Source organism: Oncorhynchus mykiss, chromosome 6, assembly GCF_013265735.2.
Source record: "Oncorhynchus mykiss isolate Arlee chromosome 6, USDA_OmykA_1.1, whole genome shotgun sequence".
Lineage (NCBI taxonomy): Eukaryota > Metazoa > Chordata > Actinopteri > Salmoniformes > Salmonidae > Oncorhynchus > Oncorhynchus mykiss.
Genome location: NC_048570.1, coordinates 58,111,116 through 58,137,149, shown reverse-complemented (window position 1 = coordinate 58,137,149; position 26,034 = coordinate 58,111,116). Strand labels below are relative to the sequence as shown.

General features: G+C 43.1%; 1 protein-coding gene across 2 annotated transcripts; it reads left to right on the top strand.

The window, feature by feature from the left end:
- The first annotated feature begins 651 nt into the window (after window positions 1–651).
- On the top strand, window positions 652–24,285 carry LOC110526229 (two pore calcium channel protein 2). 2 transcript variants are annotated; one of them, XM_021607017.2, is made up of 24 exons: window positions 656–1,218; window positions 12,989–13,044; window positions 13,179–13,255; window positions 13,573–13,750; window positions 13,896–14,012; window positions 14,138–14,244; window positions 17,675–17,747; window positions 18,032–18,131; window positions 18,240–18,305; window positions 18,411–18,475; window positions 18,583–18,692; window positions 18,794–18,875; window positions 18,994–19,080; window positions 19,249–19,368; window positions 19,488–19,676; window positions 20,086–20,135; window positions 20,467–20,566; window positions 21,046–21,117; window positions 21,279–21,352; window positions 21,493–21,586; window positions 22,028–22,110; window positions 22,533–22,614; window positions 22,733–22,824; window positions 23,781–24,285. In XM_021607017.2, the coding sequence occupies exons 1-24, from the start codon at window positions 1,083–1,085 to the stop codon at window positions 23,854–23,856; spliced, it is 2,286 nt and encodes a 761-aa protein (XP_021462692.2). In that variant the 5' UTR covers window positions 656–1,082; the 3' UTR covers window positions 23,857–24,285. The 2 variants fall into 2 exon arrangements, 1 of the variants encoding a protein (XP_021462692.2); XR_002473906.2 differs by lacking the exon at window positions 22,028–22,110 and having other exon boundaries at window positions 652–1,218.
- The last annotated feature ends 1,749 nt before the right edge of the window (window positions 24,286–26,034 follow it).

The window sequence follows — 26,034 nt, the reverse complement described above, 5'->3', positions numbered from 1 at the left end:
AGCTGCCTTACTTAAGAAAACAAAAAATAGACCATGTTTGTATGCGGCTTTATTAACTCAAATATATATATATTTTTTATATTGTTTGCAAACTGATATGTGGCACGAATAATGCCAAAATAACAGGCAAGAGCATTGCTAAAAATGTGGGTCTGACTTGCCTTGAATGATGGGTCAGCACTGCTGTACAGTATACCAATTTCTGAAAATAGACCTAGACTATTGATTGATATTGTAGACTCTAACAATGAAAGGTATTCAAAATGAGTATTTTGTGTCAGTGGTTCAGCATTATGTGCATTATGTTGTCATTCTTCATGCTCTCGGTCAAAGGTAGTAACAATGTCTTTAAATTTTTATTTTTATTTTTAACAGTCTATTCTCTCAGGTTCAAATCCAATACACTTGTTCATTGAAATATTGATGTTCAGCTTTACTATTAAACACGTTTTTATCTTGGTTTGTTCTGTTGTCATCAATCATGTGTATAACATGAGCCTAAGTGGTCATTTTACAAAGGAAGTGGAAAACTGATGGTTAAAACGAGTAAGTGAGAAACGTATTTTACGTACCACTTTTGATTGGCGCATAAAAGGCTGCTGACTAACACAATAGAAAGTACGCTACCACTAGACCGTGCAAGTAGACCGTGCCAAAGTAGACTACCATTGTTTTACATTAAGACCTACTCGAGGCATTTACAGGCTGAACTTTTGAGTTTCGCGCGGTGTAGGTCAGTGGCGCAGTGAGTCACCCGCTGGTGAAAAGTGATACTTGAGGACGAGGACACAGGGAGGAGTAGGCTAGTTTAGTTCGTTTCCTAAAAACATATTCCCCGTACTGTCGTAGCTAAGTGGAGAAACTGTCTGTAAATAGAAAACGATGGATTTAACGAGTTGACACGTTTTTGACAGCATAACGTGTTTTCTGTCTCTCAGACAGTTACAGTATAGTTCTCATTCTCTTTACTAAAACTGTCAATTTACACAATCTACACTTGGCGGAGGTTGAGTTTGTTTTACCCGAGTTACAGGTGCTGTATAATCAAGTTTACACTCGCTTAGTTAGGTCAAATGTACTAAATGGAATCGGAACCACTGCTGACTGGGAGCATTAACTACGACTCCCACCCTGACAACAATGATCACCTTGAAAAGGGATCCCCAAAGACGAGACGTCTGTCCTCGGTTGCTGCAGACTATTGTTGTGTCGAAGGGGGTAAGCGTTTCAGTAGTTCACACTATTGGAAGCATAGCTTCATAACATGTTATAACACGGTCATAACCAGTCAATGTCATAACAGCGGACATCACTTGTCATGATATGCTCATAACACTGTCATGACACATATATATTTAGACCTGTTGTGACATATGACAATGATAAGGTCCTCTACCCTTTCGCCGTAGTATAATATCATCACCCAGTCTCTTCTGTTCTGGACAGTGTTGCATTGACATCAGAAGTAATTAAAATGGTTGTATATACTACTGTAGTGTCTTAACACTTAGTACTTATTTATGTAATAAGAAAGACTCTGAATACAAGCAATTGAACTGGAGCTTCACATTTACTCAAACGAGTTAGTACCAGAATAACATAGAACAACCCTGCCATGACCAAGCGTGCTCCATCCTTAAAGGGGACATCAGTAATTAACAGAACATAACATTCCTTCTCTTATACAATCAGAGTTACTGTTACCAAACCACAACTGAAACATTTCCCAGAACTTGTTGTAGTTATTTTGCATCTTTTAATTTGAACTTGAACAGTTTGTTTGTTTATAAGTCTAGTCTGTCTGGTGGACGGTGCCTTCGTTCTGGGTAGCGCCTCTGATTGTCTGGAGGCTCCTGAACATTGTCAGTGTGTGCTTGTTCCACTATAGCTTCTGCTATAGCAGCACCTTCATCAACACGTTCCCTTCTTTCAGCCTGGGGTCTCTTTACTGCCCCACAGTTCCCTGTGTGTCACTCTCAGGATCTCTCTGTGCCTGTTCTCTCTCGATTGTTGTGCTGTTTTCCATGGAATGCATTTGGTTAATGTGACGCCGCCACATTATGTCTGGGCTCACTTGAACCTGGTAAGTTCTGGGTCCCGTTTGTGTGTGTACGGTCCCTCTTGTCCATTTCCCTCCTTTTCTGTAGTCTCGCACCATCACTTCCTGTCCTGTTTGGAGATGGCGCTCCCGGCCACCGGAGAGCATCTTGGCTTGTTTGTTCAGCACTTCATTATGCCTGTTTGGCTTCATGATGTCCAGCTGTGTGCGGAGAGGCCTCCCGAACATCAGTGCGGCTGGGCTTTCATTTGTCGTGGCATGTGGGGTGTTTCAGTAGGAGGCCAGGAACTTGGCCAGTTTTGTTTGCAAAGTCCCTTCGTCTCGTTTTGCTGCACGGAGTCCTTGCTTTAGGGTTTGCACAAAGCGTTCTGCCAGCCCATTCGTGGCAGGGTGGTACGGAGCTGAGGTTGAGTGTTTGATTCCATTTTACTGACATGAATCTTGTAAACTCGTCACTTACAAAAGCTTGCACGTTGTCACTTACCAGCTGCAGCGGCAAACCGAAGCGTGCAAACGTTGTTCTGAGACACTCTATCGTCTGAGCTGAGGTGGAGGAGTCGGTGCAAAACACCTCTGGCCATTTGGAATAGGGCATCAACTATAACCAGAAACATGTGCTTTTCAAAGGGACCAGCGTAGTACACATGAATTCTCTGCCATGGCTCTGTCATTGCCATGGGTGGACTGGGACAGGAGCAGGCCTGTGAAAGGTTTCCAAACATCCGCTACAGTTCTTCGCCATATTATCTATCTGTTTATCCAGACCTGGCCACCAGAAGTGGCTCCTTGCGAGCAGCTTCATTTTGACAATTCCAACATGACCTTCATGTCGTTGCTGCAATACTAGATGTTGGCATTTCTGGGGTATCATGACTCTCATTCCCCACATCAAACATCCTTGGTACATTGTAATTTAGTTTCTCCGCTGGAAGTACGGAGTCAGCTCCTTTCTGCCAGTAGCTGGCCATCCTGACATGGTGTAGGTGTACACTTTTGACAAGGTCACATCTTTCCTTGTCTCCTGTTTGATAACTGTGCTTGTGACCGGTAGTGCCTCGAGCTGAGCGGTATGGAACATGTCCACTGCATCCACCCTCCTTTGTCTTTCTCTTGTACACGGCAGTCTGGATAATCCATCTGCATTTGTGTGGAGGGATGACGGCTTAAACTCAATGTCATACATATGACTGGCAAGGAACAGGGCATATCGCTGTAACCTGGCTGCTGTCATTGCCGGAATGCCTTTCTTTGGACTGAAAATGGAAAGCAACGGCTGGTGATCTGTAACCAGTGTGAAACGCTTGCCATGTAGGTATGCGTGGAATTTCTTGATGCCCCACACTAGTTCCAGTGCTTCTTTGTCGATTTGTGAGTAGTTTTTCTCTGCTTTGTCGGCGTGTCCTATTATGATCATGTCATCCAGGATACATTTGTGTTCTTCAGCTTGATAGCCTTAAAATGCTCATTGTAGACGGTAGTGGAAATTATAGACACTGCAGATCCTGTGTCCAGCTCCATTTTGAGGGGTTTGCCTTCGATATCTGGTGTCACACATATTATGCTACTGCTGGGAGAAGTCACTGTGTTTAACTCCATTGTACCAATTAATCGTTCATCTAAATCACTGCCACTGTTCTCTGCTAGTGCATTCACAGACCCTTTCATTTCTCAGTTTTCCTTTTGTGACTGAATTTTGCTTTGCATGCTCTTTGAATGTGCCCCCTTCTACTGCATTTGTGACAAATTTCGTCTTTGAAACGGCAGTCCTCTGCTCTGTGACCATCTCTGTCACACCTGTTGCATTTTTCGTCCACACGCGGGCGCTGTCGGCTGCGTGAAAACTTGTGCAGGGAAATTTGTGACAGGTCAGTATTTCTTTTACTTTGCAACTCAAATGCATCTTTACAGTGCCTTGTGAAAGTATTCGGCCCCCTTGAACTTTGCGACCTTTTGCCACATTTCAGGCTTCAAACATAAAGATATAAAACTGTATTTTTTTGTGAAGAATCAACAACAAGTGGGACACAATCATGAAGTGGAACGACATTTATTGGATATTTCAAACTTTTTTAACAAATCAAAAACTGAAAAATTGGGCGTGCAAAATTATTCAGCCCCCTTAAGTTAATACTTTGTAGCGCCACCTTTTGCTGCGATTACAGCTGTAAGTCGCTTGGGGTATGTCTCTATCAGTTTTGCACATCGAGAGACTGAAATTTTTCCCATTCCTCCTTGCAAAACAGCTCGAGCTCAGTGAGGTTGGATGGAGAGCATTTGTGAACAGCAGTTTTCAGTTCTTTCCACAGATTCTCGATTGGATTCAGGTCTGGACTTTGACTTGGCCATTCTAACACCTGGATATGTTTATTTTTGAACCATTCCATTGTAGATTTTGCTTTATGTTTTGGATCATTGTCTTGTTGGAAGACAAATCTCCGTCCCAGTCTTAGGTCTTTTGCAGACTCCATCAGGTTTTCTTCCAGAATTGTCCTGTATTTGGCTCCATCCATCTTCCCATCAATTTTAACCATCTTCCCAGTCCCTGCTGAAGAAAAGCAGGCCCAAACCATGATGCTGCCACCACCATGTTTGACAGTGCGGATGGTGTGTTCAGCTGTGTTGCTTTTACGCCAAACATAACGTTTTGCATTGTTGCCAAAAAGTTCAATTTTGGTTTCATCTGACCAGAGCACGTTCTTCCACATGTTTGGTGTGTCTCCCAGGTGTCTTGTGGCAAACTTTGAACGACACTTTTTATGGATATCTTTAAGAAATGGCTTTCTTCTTGCCACTCTTCCATAAAGGCCAGATTTGTGCAATATACGACTGATTGTTGTCCTATGGACAGAGTCTCCCACCTCAGCTGTAGATCTCTGCAGTTCATCCAGAGTGGTCATGGGCCTCTTGGCTGCATCTCTGATCAGTCTTCTCCTTGTATGAGCTGAAAGTTTAGAGGGACGGCCAGGTCTTGGTAGATTTGCAGTGGTCTGATACTCCTTCCATTTCAATATTATCGCTTGCACAGTGCTCCTTGGGATGTTTAAAGCTTGGGAAATATTTGTGTATCCAAATCCGGCTTTAAACTTCTTCACAACAGTATCTCGGACCTGCCTGGTGTGTTCCTTGTTCTTCATGATGCTCTCTGCGCTTTTAACGGACCTCTGAGACTATCACAGTGCAGGTGCATTTATACGGAGACTTGATTACACACAGGTGGATTGTATTTATCATCATTAGTCATTTAGATCAACAGTGGATCATTCAGAGGTCCTCACTGAACTTCTGGAGAGAGTTTGCTGCACTGAAAGTAAAGGGGCTGAATAATTTTGCACGCCCAATTTTTCAGTTTTTGATATGTTCAAAAAGTTTGAAATATCCAATAAATGTCGTTCCACTTCATGATTGTGTCCCACTTGTTGTTGATTCTTCACAAAAAAATACAGTTTTATATCTTTATGTTTGAAGCCTGAAATGTGGCAAAAGGTCGCAAAGTTCAAAGGGGCCGAATACTTTCGCAAGGCACTGTAGTCGCGATTTCCATAGCCACAGCAATTTCAACCGTCTTTGCAAACGTGAGCTCTGTTTCTGTGAGCAAACGTTTTTGAATGTGTTCATGTTTCAGTCCACAAACAAATCTATCCCTTAATGTGTCATTTAGGTTCTCTCCAAACTGGCAATGTTCAGACAGTTTCTTCAACTCCCTCCCCCTCATTCTGATCTCTCTTGTGGAAATGAAAACGTTGCGCGATGAGGAGTGGTTTAGGTGATAGGTGATATTGCAATATCTCCACAATCTCTAGGAATGTTTTATTTGAGGGCTTCAGAGGGGCAGTCAGATCTCTTAGCAAACGGTAAGTTTTTGGGCCAATTAAACTCAACAACGCTGGTACTCTCTTGTTATCAGCAATGTCGTTTGCAATGAAGTACTGTTCCAGTCGTTCAATGTAAGTTGCCCAGTTTTCTTGCGCGTCATCAAACACATCTATTTTCCCGATGCTAGCCATTCTCTTTACCTCTGGCTCCACGGATCTTTAATCTGCCGCCCCGTCCTCGTCAGCTCTCCCCTCGTCTTCACTGCTTGCTAGCTGTCGTGCTACAGGGTCAACATCTTCCTCTCTTCCTACGAGCTCCATCTGTATTCGTGATGCACACTGCAGGTAATCATCCTCGTCGCCATTGTAGTGTCTTAACACTTAGTACTTATTGATGTAATAAGAAAGACTCTGAATACAAGCACATTGAATTGGAGCTTCACATTTACTCAAACGAGTTAGTACCAGAATAACATAGAACAACCCTGCCATGACCAACCGTGCTCCATCCTTAAAGGGGACATCAGTAATTAACAGAATATAACAACTACAGTCAATCAAATTAACAAAATTGTCTCCAAAATGTAATTATTGACTGTAATGTGACTGTATCATTAGCGCATACCCCGTAACACTTCCAGGATGATCTGCATCTCCTTTGCAGCACCTCCTCTCATATTGACTAGTATAATAAAGTTTACATTTGAAAATATAAATAATGTTACATCTTGAACAAGGACAGTGGTTTTGTAATGGTCCAGCTTCTCCATGAAGGTGGGGAATCTGTGAGAGAAAGACACAGAGAGAGATGTGTGACTGATGCCATGATGAGTATCTCAGGTCAAGACAACAATCATTACATTCATTATTGGTTATTGTCATTCAACTGTCCCCACATCAAACATCCTTGGTACATTGTAATTTAGTTTCTCCGCTGGAAGTACGGAGTCAGCTCCTTTCTGCCAGTAGCTGGCCATCCTGACATGGTGTAGGTGTACACTTTTGACAAGGTCACATCTTTCCTTGTCTCCTGTTTGATAACTGTGCTTGTGACCGGTAGTGCCTCGAGCTGAGCGGTATGGAACATGTCCACTGCATTCACCCTCCTTTGTCTTTCTCTTGTACACGGCAGTCTGGATAATCCATCTGCATTTGTGTGGAGGGATGACGGCTTAAACTCAATGTCATACATATGACTGGCAAGGAACAGGGCATATCGCTGTAACCTGGCTGCTGTCATTGCCGGAATGCCTTTCTTTGGACTGAAAATGGAAAGCAACGGCTGGTGATCTGTAACCAGTGTGAAACTCTTGCCATGTAGGTATGCGTGGAATTTCTTGATGCCCCACACTAGTTCCAGTGCTTCTTTGTCGATTTGTGAGTAGTTTTTCTCTGCTCTTTGTCGGCGTGTCCTATTATGATCATGTCATCCAGGATACACTGGGTTCCTGGGATTCCTTGCAAAATCTGGTCAATAGTTCGTTGCCAAATGGCTGGGGCTGATGCAATGCCAAAAACCAGGCGCTTATACCTGTATCGACCTTAGTTTGTGTTTATTGTCAGGTACTGTTTGGAGCTCTCTTCAACCGGTAGCTGCAGGTAAGCCTGTTTCAGATCGATTTTACTGAAGTGTTTCCCACCAGCTAGTGCAGCAAAGATGTCATCCAGACGTGGTAGGGGGTATTGGTCCACATGCAACATTGAATTCACAGTTACCTTGAAGTCCCCACACATTCTAACAGAACCGTCTTTCTTCACAATAGGAACTATGGGTGTGGCCCATTCGCTTCTGTCCACTTTCGTCAGGATCCCTGTATCCTGCAAGCGATCAATTTCCGCTTCCACCTTTGGTCTCAGGGGAGTATGGAACAGATCTGGCTTTGCAGAATTTCGGGGTTGCGTCATCTCTTAGTACAAGTTTTGCTGTGAAGCCTTTTACTGTTCCCATCTGATCACTGAAAACTGTGTTGTATTTCTTCCGCAAGTGTTCCAGTGTTTGGTCTGTACCATTCTCTTTGGACTGGAACGTGTGGAGCATTTTCAAGTCACACCAGTTCAGCTTTATTTTTGAAAGCCATTCCCTGCCAAATAATGGGGGGCCAGTTCCATGCACCACATATAGCTAGCTGTAACTGCTGTGTTTGCCCCCCATAACGCACTCTGACCTGCAACGCCCCCATTGGGCTCAACCTCTCTCCTGAGTAGGTCTTCAGCAACACATTTGTGTTCTTCAGCTTGATAGCCTTAAAATGCTCATTGTAGACGGTAGTGGAAATTATAGACACTGCAGATCCTGTGTCCAGCTCCATTTTGAGGGGTTTGCCTTCGATATCTGGTGTCACACATATTATGCTACTGCTGGGAGAAGTCACTGTGTTTAACTCCATTGTACCAATTAATCGTTCATCTAAATCACTGCCACTGTTCTCTGCTAGTGCATTCACAGACCCTTTCATTTCTCAGTTTTCCTTTTGTGACTGAATTTTGCTTTGCATGCTCTTTGAATGTGCCCCCTTCTACTGCATTTGTGACAAATTTCGTCTTTGAAACGGCAGTCCTCTGCTCTGTGACCATCTCTGTCACACCTGTTGCATTTTTCGTCCACACGCGGGCGCTGTCGGCTGCGTGAAAACTTGTGCAGGGAAATTTGTGACAGGTCAGTATTTCTTTTACTTTGCAACTCAAATGCATCTTTAGTCGCGATTTCCATAGCCACAGCAATTTCAACCGTCTTTGCAAACGTGAGCTCTGTTTCTGTGAGCAAACGTTTTTGAATGTGTTCATGTTTCAGTCCACAAACAAATCTATCCCTTAATGTGTCATTTAGGTTCTCTCCAAACTGGCAATGTTCAGACAGTTTCTTCAACTCCCTCCCCCTCATTCTGATCTCTCTTGTGGAAATGAAAACGTTCCGCGATGAGGAGTGGTTTAGGTGATAGGTGATATTGCAATATCTCCACAATCTCTAGGAATGTTTTATTTGAGGGCTTCAGAGGGGCAGTCAGATCTCTTAGCAAACGGTAAGTTTTTGGGCCAATTAAACTCAACAACGCTGGTACTCTCTTGTTATCAGCAATGTCGTTTGCAATGAAGTACTGTTCCAGTCGTTCAATGTAAGTTGCCCAGTTTTCTTGCGCGTCATCAAACACATCTATTTTCCCGATGCTAGCCATTCTCTTTACCTCTGGCTCCACGGATCTTTAATCTGCCGCCCCGTCCTCGTCAGCTCTCCCCTCGTCTTCACTGCTTGCTAGCTGTCGTGCTACAGGGTCAACATCTTCCTCTCTTCCTACGAGCTCCATCTGTATTCGTGATGCACACTGCAGGTAATCATCCTCGTCGCCATTGTAGTGTCTTAACACTTAGTACTTATTGATGTAATAAGAAAGACTCTGAATACAAGCAATTGAATTGGAGCTTCACATTTACTCAAACGAGTTAGTACCAGAATAACATAGAACAACCCTGCCATGACCAACCGTGCTCCATCCTTAAAGGGGACATCAGTAATTAACAGAACATAACAACTACAGTCAATCAAATTAACAAAATTGTCTCCAAAATGTAATTATTGACTGTAATGTGACTGTATCATTAGCGCATACCCCGTAACACTTCCAGGATGATCTGCATCTCCTTTGCAGCACCTCCTCTCATATTGACTAGTATAATAAAGTTTACATTTGAAAATATAAATAATGTTACATCTTGAACAAGGACAGTGGTTTTGTAATGGTCCAGCTTCTCCATGAAGGTGGGGAATCTGTGAGAGAAAGACACAGAGAGAGATGTGTGACTGATGCCATGATGAGTATCTCAGGTCAAGACAACAATCATTACATTCATTATTGGTTATTGTCATTCAACTGTCATTTTGACGTGAGTGGGCTGAAACGGGGCCGGCCACCTGTCTTTGGGTCACTCACAGGAAGTTAGACTCGAAGTTTGTTAAATGGCAGCCTCCCTCAAAGTCTTCACCTGCACAATGGATACAGATGCATGAGCTAGCTCCTTTCTCTGAAAAATACAAGAAGAGAACAGAAAGATACACTCAAATCTAAGACCAATAGCTAACACGTTAAAATCACAATTTCTCAATGTTTACATTTACATATAGCTAATGTTAGCTCTCAACTATTCATGTACAATAGCTTGCTAGCTACCTAGCTATTTATTTGAACCTTTTATTTAGCAAGGCAAGTCAGTTATGAACAAATTCTTATTTACAACGATGGCCTCCCGGGGAACAGTAGGTTAACTGCCTTGTTCATTGAGTGGATGCTGCCAACATACTGACTCAATCTCTAGCCACTTTAATAATGAAACATTGATTTATCACTAGCCACTTTAAACAATTCCACTTTATATAATGTTTACATACCCTACATTACGCATCTGTATATACTGTACTCTATACCATCTTGCCTATGCCGTTCGGCCATCGCTCATTCATATATCTTTATGTACATATTCTTTTTCATTCCTTTACATTTGGGTGTTTAAGGTAGTTGTTGTGAAATTGTTAGGTTAGGTTTATGGTTAGATATTACTGCACGGTCAGAACTAGAAGCACAAGCATTTCGCTACACTCCCATTAACATCTGCTAACCATGTGTATGTGACCAATACAATTTGATTTGTTCAGGAGCAGAACGACAGATTTTTACCTTGTCATCTCCGGGTTTCGATCCAGCACCCTTTCGGTTACTGGCTCAACGCTCTAACCACTAGGCTACCTACCGCTAGTGTTTACAAATCTCTAAGATGGTGTTGTGCAAAACGACTATCTAAATATTCACCCATGCATTGTAACGTTGTAGGCATCAACAGTACAGCTGTTATCCCCACAAGGTGAGGTATTGAAAGGTATTGAAAACGGGGGTGTCAATACGTTTTACCCCTACCTTTTTGAGAGAAAAAAAAGTATTACTTGTTCAACAAAAATAAAATTCTCTGAGCAATTGTATTAGTATAAAATAATATAATTTCCCTATTTGTTGAGCATACAATATAGCTCAGTATTTAAATTATTTATTTTTAAACAGTCATTTTTACTAATTCTATCAAGGGTGTCAATAATTTCAGACCCCACAACTACTGTGTACATACATATATAATTTCATGATCTATAGAATTTATGTCAAGTATGCCTTTTAAAGTATAATATTATGAATTACATTTGACACATGGGCTCCAGACAAAGTACATTTAAAAAACAAACACACTTTTTAAAGAGCGTACTACTGTCTGGAGGCCTATCACGTACATCACCATACATCAGTCATAAGTCACACATGCTGTCCGGCTCTTGCACTCATCCCAGTCATCAGCAACAGAGCATTGGGGTAGGCACACGTTTTGACATCAATGTATGTGCAATTACCATGTTAATAAAATGGCCAATTACAGAAAATGTTATATAGCATACTATTTACAAGTAGGCTATGCTGGAATGGAATGGTTTGCCTTGTGTGGTAGGTTTTGTGGGTTTTGGCACTCTAATGTAGGTGTCATAACCAGTCATAAAAGATTGCATAATATGTCACAACACATATAAATATGTGTCATGACAGTGTTGTGACAATGTTATGACAGGTTATTATGACATGTTACGCCAACTGTTATAACATGTTATGACATGGTTATGACTGTGTTATAAGGTGTTATGACCCTATGCTTCAAGTAAAGTGTTACCAATTGTTTTTAATGTCTCAAAACTCTATTTGAGTGGTCCACAATGTGTTTATAAAAAATCTTTCAGATGCTTGGTGACAGTAGAAATCATTGACACAAAGTTTTCTTTGGCAGCAAATTGTGGACTGCTTTTGAGAAAAGCTGCCCTGTCAGAGACAGCCACGATGAGTGATGACATATGATGTGGTTGTAGTGGCCCAGCGTTGTTTGGCCGGGGTAGGCCGTCGTTGTAAATAAGAATGTGTTCTTAACTGACTTGCCTAGTTAAATAAATGATAAATAAAAATGCTTTACACCACTCCACCCAAATTTGGCATTGTGCATGGTGAACTTAGGCTTGTGTGCGGCTGCTCGGCCATGGAAATCCATTTCATGAAGCTCCGGACCAACAGTTCTTGTGCTGACGTTGCTTTCAAAGGCAGATTGGAACTCGGTACTGAGTGATGCAACCGAGGAAAGACAATTTTTACGGGCTACGCGCTTCAGCACTCGGCGGGTCCATTCTGTGTGCTTGTGTGGACTACCACTTCGCGGCTGTTGCTCCTAGACGTTTTCACTGCATAATAACAGCACTGACCAGGGAAGCTCTAGCAGGGCAGAAATTTGACGAACTGACTTGTTCGAAAGTTGTCATCCTATGACGGTGCCAGGTTGAAAGTCACTGAGCTCTTCAGTACGGACCATTCTACTACAAATGTTTGTCTATGGAGATTGCATGGTGGTGTGCTCAATTTTATACACCTGTCAGCAATGGGTGTGGCTGAAATAGACCCAATTCCCTAATTTGAAGGGGGACAAATGGAGACAAAGACAAATCCAGGAGACGATATGGCTTCTTAACACATCAGAATAGCTTCATGAATTGGATTTAAACTGAAAATGATAATTGAATTAAAGTGACAGTCCAGTAAGTGTAAGAGGGTTCAGTTGACATTTAGATGTGTAATGAGCTCTGTGGAAAAATGCCTGGAATCAGTAGCTAATTTAATCTGACCTGACGAGGGATGTTTGGAGCACACTATTCATCCAGGCTCGGGTCTAATTCAATTGGATATATTTGAACGACTAAGATGAATTCAGACATGCTAGTGTTGAAGTTTACTGCATACACATGCACACAGGCCTACTGTAGGATTAGGATATGGGGTCAGACTTTGACCTCTGGGACTGACTGCGCTGGTTTTTGTTGTCGAATCAGTGGCCACTGATATAATCGCGAGATCGCGAGATGCACGTTTTTTGGGGGTTGGGGTTTATTCATTTGCTTGAGAAAAGCGACAGATAGGTAGACAGGTTTGTTTTCAATGTTTTGTTTTCAACCAAATACAGAGTATGACTTTATTTGCTTGAGAACAACTATTGCTTCACAGCATGTGCTTTTGACAATGTACAAGCGCAATCATTTCCCTCTCCTCATACACAGGTGATGAGGATCTCTACCTCCAGCAAGCTGTCGTGTTTATTGAGGACGCCATACAGGTGAAACATATATATCCTCTGTATGAACTGTCGTTGTAACTGATTGACATATATTGTTTGTATGACTGGTGTGGATTAGGAACTACCCCTAAACTGCGGTTTCAAAACAATGAAATGTGTTTCTCGTTCTACAGTACCGATCCATCAATCATAGAGTGGATGCAAACTCGTTACGTCTGTACAGGTGGTACTACTCCAGGATATGGCAGTGGTAAGTCGCTACTGTCGCGAGTCAAAGTATATTGTTTTGGATTGTTCTGCACGTTTCTATTCTTATATTGGTCCTATCCTCTGAAGGATGTCATTATATCCCCTCTGCATTGTATCTCACTGCAGTGTGTGACCACACTCAGCATGTCTATGTCTTAACTCTGTCCTGTCTTAGCTTCCTCTGTGGTTAAGTGTAGTGAGAAGAGCACTTTTATGACAGTGAAGCCAACCATCACCCTTCTCGTTCTCAGTCAGATGTTTGAACCCCACCCCCCACGGGTTTTGTGTCATTGTTAAACGACTGTCTGTGTTGCTCAGGGGGCTGGGCTTGACTATTGCGGTCGTCTTGATGCTGGCTTTCATCGAGAGGCCCTCGTCCTTCTCCTACACGTCAGACCCTCGCTTCAGACCTCCCCCCTGGGAGCCCCCCTGTGGCCTGACAGAGGGCATAGAGATAGTCTGTCTCGTCATCTTTGCCATTGACTTTGCTACCAAGGTAACCATCAGACTATGTTTCTGCCAATGCCAACGGGGAAGAGACACACAGTAGATGGGCAACAATAAGTCTACATGAAAATCCCCTTTGTGTCTTTATTTGCAATAAAAATAGATATGACTCTAACTGAATATATTGTTCTTAGAGCTACTTGATTGGTTGGGAGGAGTTTCGGAAGTGCAAGTGGTTGATTGTCTACATCTTGGCCGTCTCAGCGTCTGTAATTGATTGGGCGTTGACGTTGAGCATGTATTGTGATCAGGTGAGAGGATATTCAAAATGTTGGTTTAAATAACCTCTGTAATATTTAACAGTTCATAAAGACATGGTTTGCAATGCAAAGATTCGAATGGAATGTTGCTCCTTTCCTTTTGTTGTCGACGGCAGAACTTGCGAGTTAGGAGACTCATTCGGCCCTTCTTCCTCCTTCAAAACTCCTCCCTGATGAAGAAAACCTTGAAGTGCATCAAGCGGACCCTCCCAGAGATAGCCAGGTAATTATGTTTGCCACCAACACTTTCTTCAATCTCATACCTTCCCTTCACAGCTTTACAATTATTCGTCAACCTCAAAATGCTCTCACTTCTGTGATCACATACGTAGTTCCCTAAAACTGCACCGTAGGGTATATTTAGGGTTATATACAGTGCCTTGCGAAAGTATTCGGCCCCCTTGAACTTTGCGACCTTTTGCCACATTTCAGGCTTCAAACATAAAGATATAAAACTGTATTTTTTTGTGAAGAATCAACAACAAGTGGGACACAATCATGAAGTGGAACGACATTTATTGGATATTTCAAACTTTTTTAACAAATCAAAAACTGAAAAATTGGGCGTGCAAAATTATTCAGCCCCCTTAAGTTAATACTTTGTAGCGCCACCTTTTGCTGCGATTACAGCTGTAAGTTGCTTGGGGTATGTCTCTATCAGTTTTGCACATCAAGAGACTGAAATTTTTTCCCATTCCTCCTTGCAAAACAGCTCGAGCTCAGTGAGGTTGGATGGAGAGCATTTGTGAACAGCAGTTTTCAGTTCTTTCCACAGATTCTCGATTGGATTCAGGTCTGGACTTTGACTTGGCCATTCTAACACCTGGATATGTTTATTTTTGAACCATTCCATTGTAGACTTTGCTTTATGTTTTGGATCATTGTCTTGTTGGAAGACAAATCTCCGTCCCAGTCTCAGGTCTTTTGCAGACTCTTCTTCCAGAATGGTCCTGTATTTGGCTCCATCCATCTTCCCATCAATTTTAACCATCTTCCCTCTCCCTGCTGAAGAAAAACAGGCCCAAACCATGATGCTGCCACCACCATGTTTGACAGTGGGGATGGTGTGTTCAGCTGTGTTGCTTTTACGCCAAACATAACGTTTTGCATTGTTGCCAAAAAGTTCAATTTTGGTTTCATCTGACCAGAGCACCTTCTTCCACATGTTTGGTGTGTCTCCCAGGTGGCTTGTGGCAAACTTTCAACAACACTTTTTATGGATATCTTTAAGAAATGGCTTTCTCTTCCATAAAGGCCAGATTTGTGCAATATACGACTGATTGTTGTCCTATGGACAGAGTCTCCCACCTCAGCTGTAGATCTCTGCAGTTCATCCAGAGTGATCATGGGCCTCTTGGCTGCATCTCTGATCAGTCTTCTCCTTGTATGAGCTGAAAGTTTAGAGGGACGGCCAGGTCTTGGTAGATTTGCACTGGTCTGATACTCCTTCCATTTCAATATTATCGGGATGTTTAAAGCTTGGGAAATCTTTTTGTATCCAAATCCGGCTTTAAACTTCTTCACAACAGTATCTCGGACCTGCCTGGTGTGTGCCTTGTTCTTCATGATGCTCTCTGCGCTTTTAACGGACCTCTGAGACTATCACAGTGCAGGTGCATTTATACGGAGACTTGATTACACACAGGTGGATTGTATTTATCATCATTAGTCATTTAGGTCAACATTGGATCATTCAGAGATCCTCACTGAACTTCTGGAGAGAGTTTGCTGCACTGAAAGTAAAGGGGCTGAATAATTTTGCACGCCCAATTTTTCAGTTTTTGATTTGTTAAAAAAGTTTGAAATATCCAATAAATGTCATTCCACTTCATGATTGTGTCCCTCTTGTTGTTGATTCTTCACAAAAAAAATACAGTTTTATATCTTTATGTTTGAAGCCTGAAATGTGGCAAAAGGTCGCAAAGTTCAAGGGGGGCGAATACTTTCGCACGGCACTGTACATACACGATTCACTCTTGTTTCAGTACATGTGAGACCCACAGAGGGCACCCTAATATACTTGAATATGTACAGTGGGGAGAACAAGTATTTGATACACTGCTGATTTTGCAGGTTTTCCTACTTACAAAAAATGTAGAGGTCTGTAATTTTTATCATAGGTACACTTCAACTGTGAGAGATGTAATCTAGAACAAAAATCCAGAAAATCACATTGTATGATTTTTAAGTAATTCATTAGCATTTTATTGCATGACATAAGTATTTGATCACCTACCAACCAGTAAGAATTCCGGCTCTCACAGACCTGTTAGTTTTTCTTTAAGAAGCCCTCCTGTTCTCCACTCATTACCTGTATTAACTGCACCTGTTTGAACTCGTGACCTGTATAAAAGACACCTGTCCACACACTCAATCAAACAGACTCCAACCTATCCACAATGGCCAAGACCAGAGCGCTGTGTAAGGACATCAGGGATAAAATTGTAGACCTGCACAAGGTTGGGATGGACAACAGGACAATAGGCAAGCAGCTTGGTGAGAAGGCAACAACGGTTGGCGCAATTATTAGAAAATGGAAGAAGTTCAAGATGACGGTCAATCACCCTTGGTCTGGGGCTCCATGCAAGATCTCACCTCGCATCAATGATCATGAGGAAGGTGAGGGATCAGCCCAGAACTACACGGCAGGCCCTGGTCAATGACCTGAAGAGAGCTGGGACCACAGTCTCAAAGCAAACCATTAGTAACACACTACGCCGTCATGGATTAAAATCCTGCTCAAGCCAGCGCATGTCCAGGCCCGTCTGAAGTTTGCCAATGACCATCTGGATGATCCAGAGGAGGAATGGGAGAAGGTCATGTGGTCTGATGAAACAAAAATAGAGCTTTTTGGTCTAAACTCCACTCGCCGTGCTTGGAGGAAGAAGGATGAGTACAACCCCAAGAACACCATCCCAACCGTGAAGCATGGAGGTGGAAACATCATTCTTTGGGCATGCTTTTCTGCAAAGGGGACAGGACGACTGCACCGTATTGAGGGGAGGATGGATGGGGCCATGTATCGCGAGATCTTGGCCAACAACCTCCTTCCCTCAGTAAGAGCGTTGAAGATGGGTCGTGGCTGGGTCTTCCAGCATGACAACGACCTGAAACACACAGCCAGGGCAACTAAGGGGTGGCTCCGTAAGAAGCATCTCAAGGTCCTGGAGTGGTCTAGCCAGTCTCCAGACCTGAACCCAATAGAAAATCTTTGGAGGGAGCTGAAATGCCATATTGCCCAGTGACAGCCCTGAAACCTGAAGGATATTGAGAAAGTCTGTATGGAGGAGTGGGCCAAAATCCCTGCTTTAGTGTGTGCAAACCTGGTCAAGAACTACAGGAAACGTATGATCTCTGTAATTGCAAACAAAGGTTTCTGTACCAAATATTAAGTTCTGCTTTTCTGATGTATCAAATACTTATGTCATGCAATAAAATGCAAATGAATTACTTAAAAATCATACAATGTGATTTTCTGGATTTTGGTTTTAGATTCCGTCTCTCACAGTTGAAGTGTACCTATACATGCTTTGTAAGTAGAAAAACCTTCAAAATCGGCAGTGTATCAAATACTTGTTCTCCCCACTGTATATAGGCCTGACTGTCATTGCAGAGGTGTCTAATGCACCACTCTTCTCTCTCTTACCTCCCAGTGTTATCCTGCTCCTGGCCCTCCACCTCTGCCTCTTCACCATGATTGGCATGCTGCTCTTTGCTAAAGGAGAGGTACACTCTGTTCCACCCTGCTGGCTGTTCTGTTGACGCCCAGGTCTCAAGCCAGAATGTGCCCTTTTACCTCACAGTCACGAGGACTGTTTTATTCACCCCGGTGGTACAGGCTTTAACAGAGCTTTTAACACCAACCAGTGGTAGATGTGTCATATTACACTTGTCTAAATAAAGACCTGTACAGTAACTCGCCCTCACGTGACCATTAAGACCAGGATAAAGCACGATGAATGTCCATTTAGCATTGTTGTTATAAGGGACTTACATATCTTTGTCCCTAGAACCCTAAGCAAAATGGGGAGTGGGAGGCCTACTTCAGAGACTTGCCCACGTCTCTCTCCTCTCTCTTGGTGCTCCTCACTACAGCCAATAACCCCGATGGTAAGTCCACTGTGTAGGTCATAGTGAATTAAACATATATTTCCTGCTGAATAATTTAGATGTCTTCTCCACCTAAACCTGTTTTCATGTTTGTTTGTTTTTTAACAGTGATGATTCCGGCCTATTCCTTAAACCGAGGATACTCCATCTTCTTCATTCTCTTCAGTGGTTTTGGTAAGAACTAGCCACCAAATGAACTGTTAAGAGACACGGAAAATATGAAACGGATTGAGTGGTAACACAATAGGTTGATAATTTGTCTTATTTACCTGCTCCCAGGAACCTACTTCTTGATGAACTTGCTAACTGCCATCGTTTACAACCAGTTCAGGGGATACCTGCTGGTGAGTTTAAGACTGCCACTGGATGGATATGATGTAAATATCAGACCATTTTAAGGTACAGTGTAAACCCCATAGGTAATCATGATGAAACTGTTCTCTTGTGGCAGATGTCTGTCCAGGCGTCCATCTTAAGGAGGAGACTGGGCGTCAGAGCTGCCTTTGAGGTCATGTCCTGCCAGGGGCGGGGTCAGGACGCTACACACTCAGAGGAGCATGTGTAAGACTGCTCATTCTCTGCTCTTTCTCTTATTCTCATGCCCTACACACACACACACACACACACACACACTGAATGGCCTTACATCTTGTTCCCCCCAGAGAGCGTGTGCGGGTGGATGCCTCTTTGCAGGTCATGGCGAGGGTACAAATGAAGTCCTACTACAGACAAGCCATCATCAAGGTGAGAAAGGACTACGGTGCAAATCTTTAGAATGCGTTGGATAAACATTTGAATATTGCTCCCTTTGAATGTGCCTCTCTCTCTCTCTCTCTCTCTTTTTCGCTCTCTCTCTGTGTAGAGAGTGCAGCAGTTGTCAGATGGCTTTATCCAGTGGGAGGCCTTCCGGAGGCTTTTTGACGAGCTGGACAAGGACCGCATCAAAGAGGTGGTTGCCACATCTCATTAACTGCTCTGCGCTTCTCCACTGGATCAATGTTACTGGAATGGATTTAACGTCAAAGTCGGTTCTAAACTGGCTTATTTTACTTGTCTAAATGATAGCTAGATTGCTCCTGTGTGATTTGACGAGAACTTCATTGTCTGTCTCCTGCAGCACCCTCCGAAGCCAGAGTACAACTCCTCACTCCTCCAGGGGCTTCAGTTGCTTTTCAGCCACTACTATGTTACGGTAGTGGGCAACGCCGTGGCCCTGGCCAATGTCATGTGCATCTGTGTAAGTCCAGGACCTTCGGGAACAGACAGGATGTCGAGCCTGTATTTTGCGTGTCCATCATATTAGACCGAGGCTCAACTTGTTTGGTCTCTCTGTTTCTCCCTGTGTGTGTGTTGCAGACCATACTGGTGCTTGACTCCGAGAAGTCCATGGCAGAGCGGGATGACTACTACATGGAAGTTATTAACTGCTTCTTTATTCTATACTACCTGATGGAGATGAGTCTAAAGATATTAGCCTTTGGGTGGAGAGGCTACTTGTCATACAGAAACAATATATTTGATGGACTTCTCACAGTTTGCCTTCTGGTAAGGTATTCTGTAAATGAAAGGAAACATTAAAAAGGTGCAGTATGTAGAAATCACTCGACCATTTCAATGCTTCTCCTAATTTCAGTTTAACAATCTATAGTGTGTAGAGAATCATTGCGCAATCTAAACTGCTCTGAAATGTATTTTCATGAACCAAATATCTTGTTTTTTCAGCTGTTTGAAGCTGGTGTACAAAACCGAAAGAGAAAAGCTGCTCGCCAAAACGTGACTTAACGGGGAGCATAGCAAAAGTGCACATCGAATGGATCTACCGCTTCTCAGATCTATAACTCACATTTCTATGTGAATTTGATCCGGTCGCCCCCCAAAAAGCTACATACTGCCCCTTTAAGCATATTTCTGTCTTGGTAATAGAACTCAAAAGTATTTTATTTTTCTTTTACAGATCCTTCAGATCACCATTTTTGCCACCTACAGGCTTCCGTTTCCTAAATGGTTGGTGTCTTCACTTCGGTCATATTTCTCGCTCAACAAATATATTCTGTATAAGGAAATTGTCTTGAAGGATGGTGCTCATTTGTATATACAGTTACAATCGTGATGAAAGAGTAACTTTGTTTACGCACACACACACACACACACACAGGTACATGGGGATGGTCGAAAACAGGAATAGAAACATGGACATATAGATATGGTACATGGTGATGCACATGATAAACATAGCAGAGGAAGAGTGTTACTGAATAAAACACTACGATGGATGAACGATAAGTAACTAAGTAGCACTGTGAGATTGAATAAACCTTTGGTGTGGTTGTCCCAGGAACCCAGCGTCGCGTGGCCTGATGTCTCTGTGGGAGATGATGCGTCTGGTCAACATGCTCATCGTCGTCCGTTTCCTCCGAATCATCCCTGATATCAAGGTGAGGAAGTGGTGCCGCTGGGGAGAAGTAGTGTCGCCGTTTTGGGCCTCCCGAGTGCAGCGGTGGTCAAAGGCACTGCATCTCAGTGCAAGAGGCGTCACTACAGTCCCCGGTTCAAATCCACGCTGTATCACATCCGGCCGTGATTGGGAGTCCCATAGGGCGGCGCACTATTGGCCCAGCGTTGTCTGGGTTTGCCCGGGGTAGGCCGTCATTGTAAATAAGAATTTGTTCTTAACTGATTTGCCGAGTTAAGTAAACAAAAAATAATAATTCAATGCATGTGATGTGACGTATTTGGCTCCACCTATTGGTGGAAATGGTTTATTGCTGGACTTTTGCTCTATTTTGGTGTACCAGTATGTCAATAGATTTGTATTGTTGTAAATTCATGCCGGTACAGCCAATGTCTTTATCATCTCTGGTTATGCGTGTTGGTATTACACTATAGAAACAGTCATCCTTAATGCCTCTTTTAGCTGATGGCCCTCATAGCGAGTACTTTGGTTGACCTGGTGAAAAACCTCAGAGCTTTTGCAGGAATACTAGTGGTGAGTGACTCAACGGCACTTGTTTTTCTTCTCTTTTGTTCTCACATCTAACTAGTCATTTGAAATGCATGTCTATACACTAGGCGTCTGTTTGCTGGACGTCATGGATTCCCTATCACAGCTAACATCTATCTGTGTTTTTGCGCCTCGTTCTTCTTTAGGTGGTGTTCTATGTGTTTGCTGTCCTTGGCATCTGGCTGTTCCAGGGAGCCATCACAGCTCCAGGGCAGATGAGGTACAGTTTGACAGGGATGTATTTGAACGCTTGTACACTATTCAAAGGTAGCAATGGCCTCGTACAGTAGCTAATGTGGCTGTTTTAATGTGTTTACTGTGTGAGGTAATTGAAGTTGATTTGTATCTATTCCTCTACAGTGTGATGTCCAATTCCAGTATGAAGAACATCACCGTGGAGTGTGGTTCCTACGAGCAGCTGGGCTACTGGCCAAACAACTTTGACGACTTTGCTGTGGGTACCCTTCTCTCGTCTCTCACTGCCAGTCCCTGAAGCCAAATCATAGGCAGAGAACACAGAGGCTTAGCTCAAGGCGAACATTCTGACTTTAACGATAGCATTCTCTGCATAGCCCTGTCTACTGTCTATAAGAGACTGGTTTAATGAGAACGGGCTTTGGAGGGAATGAAACAGTAAAACACATGGTTGGCATTCTATCTGTGACTCATCTGTACTGGCTCTGACTGGGAAGGCTGGTGTTGTGGGGGTAACCTCTCAAAGGGATAATGCACTGAAGTAACTTTTAAAAGATACCTATAAAATACCACGGTGGGTATGTTGACATTTCAGTCCCGGTCAATCCAATTAGTCTTTAAATTGGGTCTAAATGTTGAGAGAGAGAGAGTGGACACAAACCTCTGTTTTCGTTCTCCTCTCTCCCTCTGTTTTGCTCAGTCTTCCCTCGTCCTCCTTTACAACGTCATGGTGGTGAATAACTGGCAAGTGTTCATGGATGCCTACACCAGATACACCACAGAGTAAGCCAACCGTAATACACATCGATGCATGAGTCTTAGGATCCAACTGTCAGACGCTTCACTTTGTTTCCCCTTCCACAAGAGGGCAGCAGTTGACGCTGAAGCACATGAGTCCTGTTCATTTTCTGGGGCTGTGCCTTACTTTAATGAGCTCCCGCTTCATAATATTTATCTCATTTCAGTTGTTCCCTAAAAAAAATTGCAAATGTTTGGTTGGTTAAACAAGCTTTTGTACCCAACTCAGGACAAGGCTAGTAATGGTGAAAATGCATGTAGGAGTGGGGGCATAGTCATTATTTGTCCTGCTTAAAGAGGACGAAGACAAGTTAATTGTGCATGGGGCTCCGTTTGTAAAACAGTGATTATGGGTAATGGTGATGTGTCCATGTAAACAGTTGATCAGGTTTCTTCTCTCCTCCCAGGTGGTCCAAGGTCTACTTTGTCTCCTGGTGGCTTACCTCCTCTGTCATGTGGGTCAACTTGTTTGTGGCGCTCATCTTGGAGGTATGTCTGAACTTATGCTGGCCTGATTTGTACTTACTGTGTTTAAGTGCAAGATGTTTCTGGGGGGGGGGGGAACAAAACATGTAAAACGCCACGATACCTCTGTTTTCTGTAACAGAACTTCATCTATAAGTGGGACCGGAGTGTCATGTGTTCAGTGGCGGACGTTGAGCGGACAGGTTATGAGACTACCGTCCAGCTCATGTTCAGGTAGGTTGCTGCAACTCAGCAGCTGCTTTTTAACTCTGCTCTGGCTCTGGCTTTTTTTGCTCCTGTTTGTTGTCTGAGTGGTTTGCATATTCCTACTTTCTGGTGTTTGGGTTTTAGGCCTAGAGGTCAGTCACGAACTGGGATACCCTCACTGTCAGCGGTTCTGTTCTCTGTGAACTGCCTTAAACCATGCTCGTTGGCTCCTCACGTTTCAATGCTGAATCACTTTCCCCCCAACAAATATTCAGAAATGCTTTTGTCTGGGCAATTGTGTCTGGTGAGCTTTCTGATAACAAACTGTAAAATGGCATGTATTTCTTCAGGACCTTGCTTGCAGATAATGCATTATATCATTTAGGGCTGGGAATTACCAGGGACCTAACGATATTATCACAATACTTAGGTGCCCGATTCGATATGTATTGCAATTCTCGCGATTTTATTGCGACGTTGCGATTCGATGTGCCAAACATATTGTTCGCCATGTCTGCTGCAGAGTGACGAGAGAGAGAGCCATGATCAGTCAAGGATATAAAAGCGCTGGAAACATCTTGGCTCACTATTTATAGGATAGGCGCAGGCACAGCTTAGGTGTTCAGGTGCAGGTACAGCCGACTAGCACTTTATTTGGTCAAAATCATCAAAAATAATATTGCGATATGTAACTGTATCAATTTGTACCCCATCACTAATATAATTGGTAGCAAAAACATCCGCCCACCCTTTTAACCCGCTCGATCAACTAAACGCATGTCGCTGAACTATTTGCCCGAAAGTGCTGTTGATATGTTTAGCAGGGACAAGTCAGAAGAGCAACCCTTAATGCCCATCCCTAAATGCACGTTGTGGACTACAGCAGCCGCCTGCATGAGCGTGCTTCGCTTTGCTTCAACTCGCTGTGTGTCTCTTGACAATGTTTGGTGTCCTGTCTTTTAAAACTCCACTGTACCTTCCAGAGAACAAATTCAGGAGCCTACAGAGGAGGAACTGGTCACCCAACTCCACCAGCATCCTCACCTGCATCTCAGCTGATGACCCTATGTCCGACCAGGCCAATCCAAAATAAACCGGGCCTTTACTGGCTATCACGTATGTCTGTGTGAATGGCAGGGACTCAAAAGCACGAGAGACTATATTGTTAGGGCTCAATTCTCAATTCTGATTAGTCCTATGTTGTCACATTTTGTATGTTTTTGCACTCAAACCACTGGACAACTGCGCCACTCGGGAGCTCCCGTTATTACTTTTGTTTGATGGCAATCACTGTATGCCATCAAACAACACAAAATACACCACTGTTCTTCATGGAATGATTGAATTATTTAAGGGAGTAAAAAGGGGGGGAAAGGACTAGTTTTTATCCGTATATTTGTCATGAAAGCGGTTTCTTTTGCTTACCTGCCTTGCAATGTAAATAGGATTTTGCCTTTAGCTAAATAAAGAAATACGGGTTTTATCTCAGCGACTGTTATATAAACGATGAAATATGTGTTTAGCATGGCTGGAAAAGATTCTCTCAAATGTGTGAAACCAATTTTTAGACAAGGCCTGCCCTTGTGTTTTTGTTGTTGTTGCATTGGGTCAATTCTCTCCCGAATAGCTATAGCAACAATTTAATCTTGACGTTACATAATTACCTGACTGTTGCAATCAGTTGGAAGGTGTCGAGGTTGTGTGTTTTCTGAGACCCTCAGGTCTTCCGGCCATAACCACCAACTGATATCTCCCTCCTCCTCACTCATCAGGTCAGGCTAGTTAGTGATAAGCGTGAATGAAGATTTCCTGCTGATGCATCCTGGTGATGGTCATTTCAGATAAGGGTTATTAGCTCTCCCCGGGGCATGCAAGTCTTGACTGAGAAATCATGCTCACACTGCGGAATGGAATGGAATGGAGAACTGTTATTCTACCCGAAGGGCAGCGGGAGAAACATGTGTTTTTGAGAAGAATAAAAAATGGCATGTTTTCCAACGTCATAATAAAATGCAATCAGGAAGATAACTACGGTGATCAAGGCATGGCACCGTTCTAGGCATTTCCCCCTGGGTTTGTTCTGTGGTTCTGTGCTAATAGAGTACACACACACACACACACACACACACTGGTGTTGACACTCCACACACTCAAGCATCATGTTTACTGGAAACAGACTAGGGCAAACAAGCCAACCTCCAGAGGACCTGACATCAAAGCTCTGACCTCCTCCTCTCTTCCCACTATTTGTTTGCTTTTCTTCTTGGTGAGTTTGGGCTCGTGCAAAGGCCTTACCACAAACCCTGTCCACAACCACATAAGAAGGTAGGGACATGTCTGGTTAAAAGCCCATTTCATGACAACATGACAGACCATTGAGATATGATGTCGGCTAGCTAGCCTGTGATGGGCTATCTGGACGCTTCTCTTTGAGTTTTTTCAGAGTAGTGATTTCTAGATTCTAGAACAGGGATGGGTAACTGGCGGCCCCCCATTTTTGAAGGCACGCGGACCAATTTGAATTATTTTCGGGGGAAACTCAGGGTCTCAACTTACTGTTGAGAGTTAGAGTAATACAATACACAATTTAGATATTTGGTTGTGCATCAGAAGTCACACAATTAGCCCATTACATGTTTTTTCTTATTGGTAAGTTAGCCGGCCGAAAGACGATCTAAAACTTGTAGTAAGCATGGTCAAATGACCAAACGGGCCCGTTGATCATCAGTTATCAATATTAAAAACGGCAAACATTTTCCTCCACCCGTTGGCAAAATGTGTAATAAAAATAGTTCTGCCCGATGGCAAATTTTGTAGAATTGCATGAAATGAGTTATAAAACAAAAACATTTTCTCTACGCCCCACAGCAAGATGTGCAGAAGGGCAGGAAATTAACTTTAAAACTTCAAATGTTTATCTTCGCTGTCACGAGTTGTCACCATTAAAGTTGCCCATCCCTGTTCTAGAAGGTTGAAGCTTCCATCAATTTTGCCAACATGTCAGCCATGTTCTGTCTAGAGCCCACCACTGCAGTGACGGCAGAGCCAGAGACATCCAAGACGAGGCATGATTAGCGATAATTAGAAGCAGGTGGTTAATGAGTCCGGCAGACTAATGAACACCACACACTCCTGTTTACCCAGCTTGATGAGGACAGATTAGGTCAACATAGCCTGGCTGCCTGGAATGCCAACACTAGCAGGAGGGATAGGCCTAGGTGATGTGTGGTAGAGCAG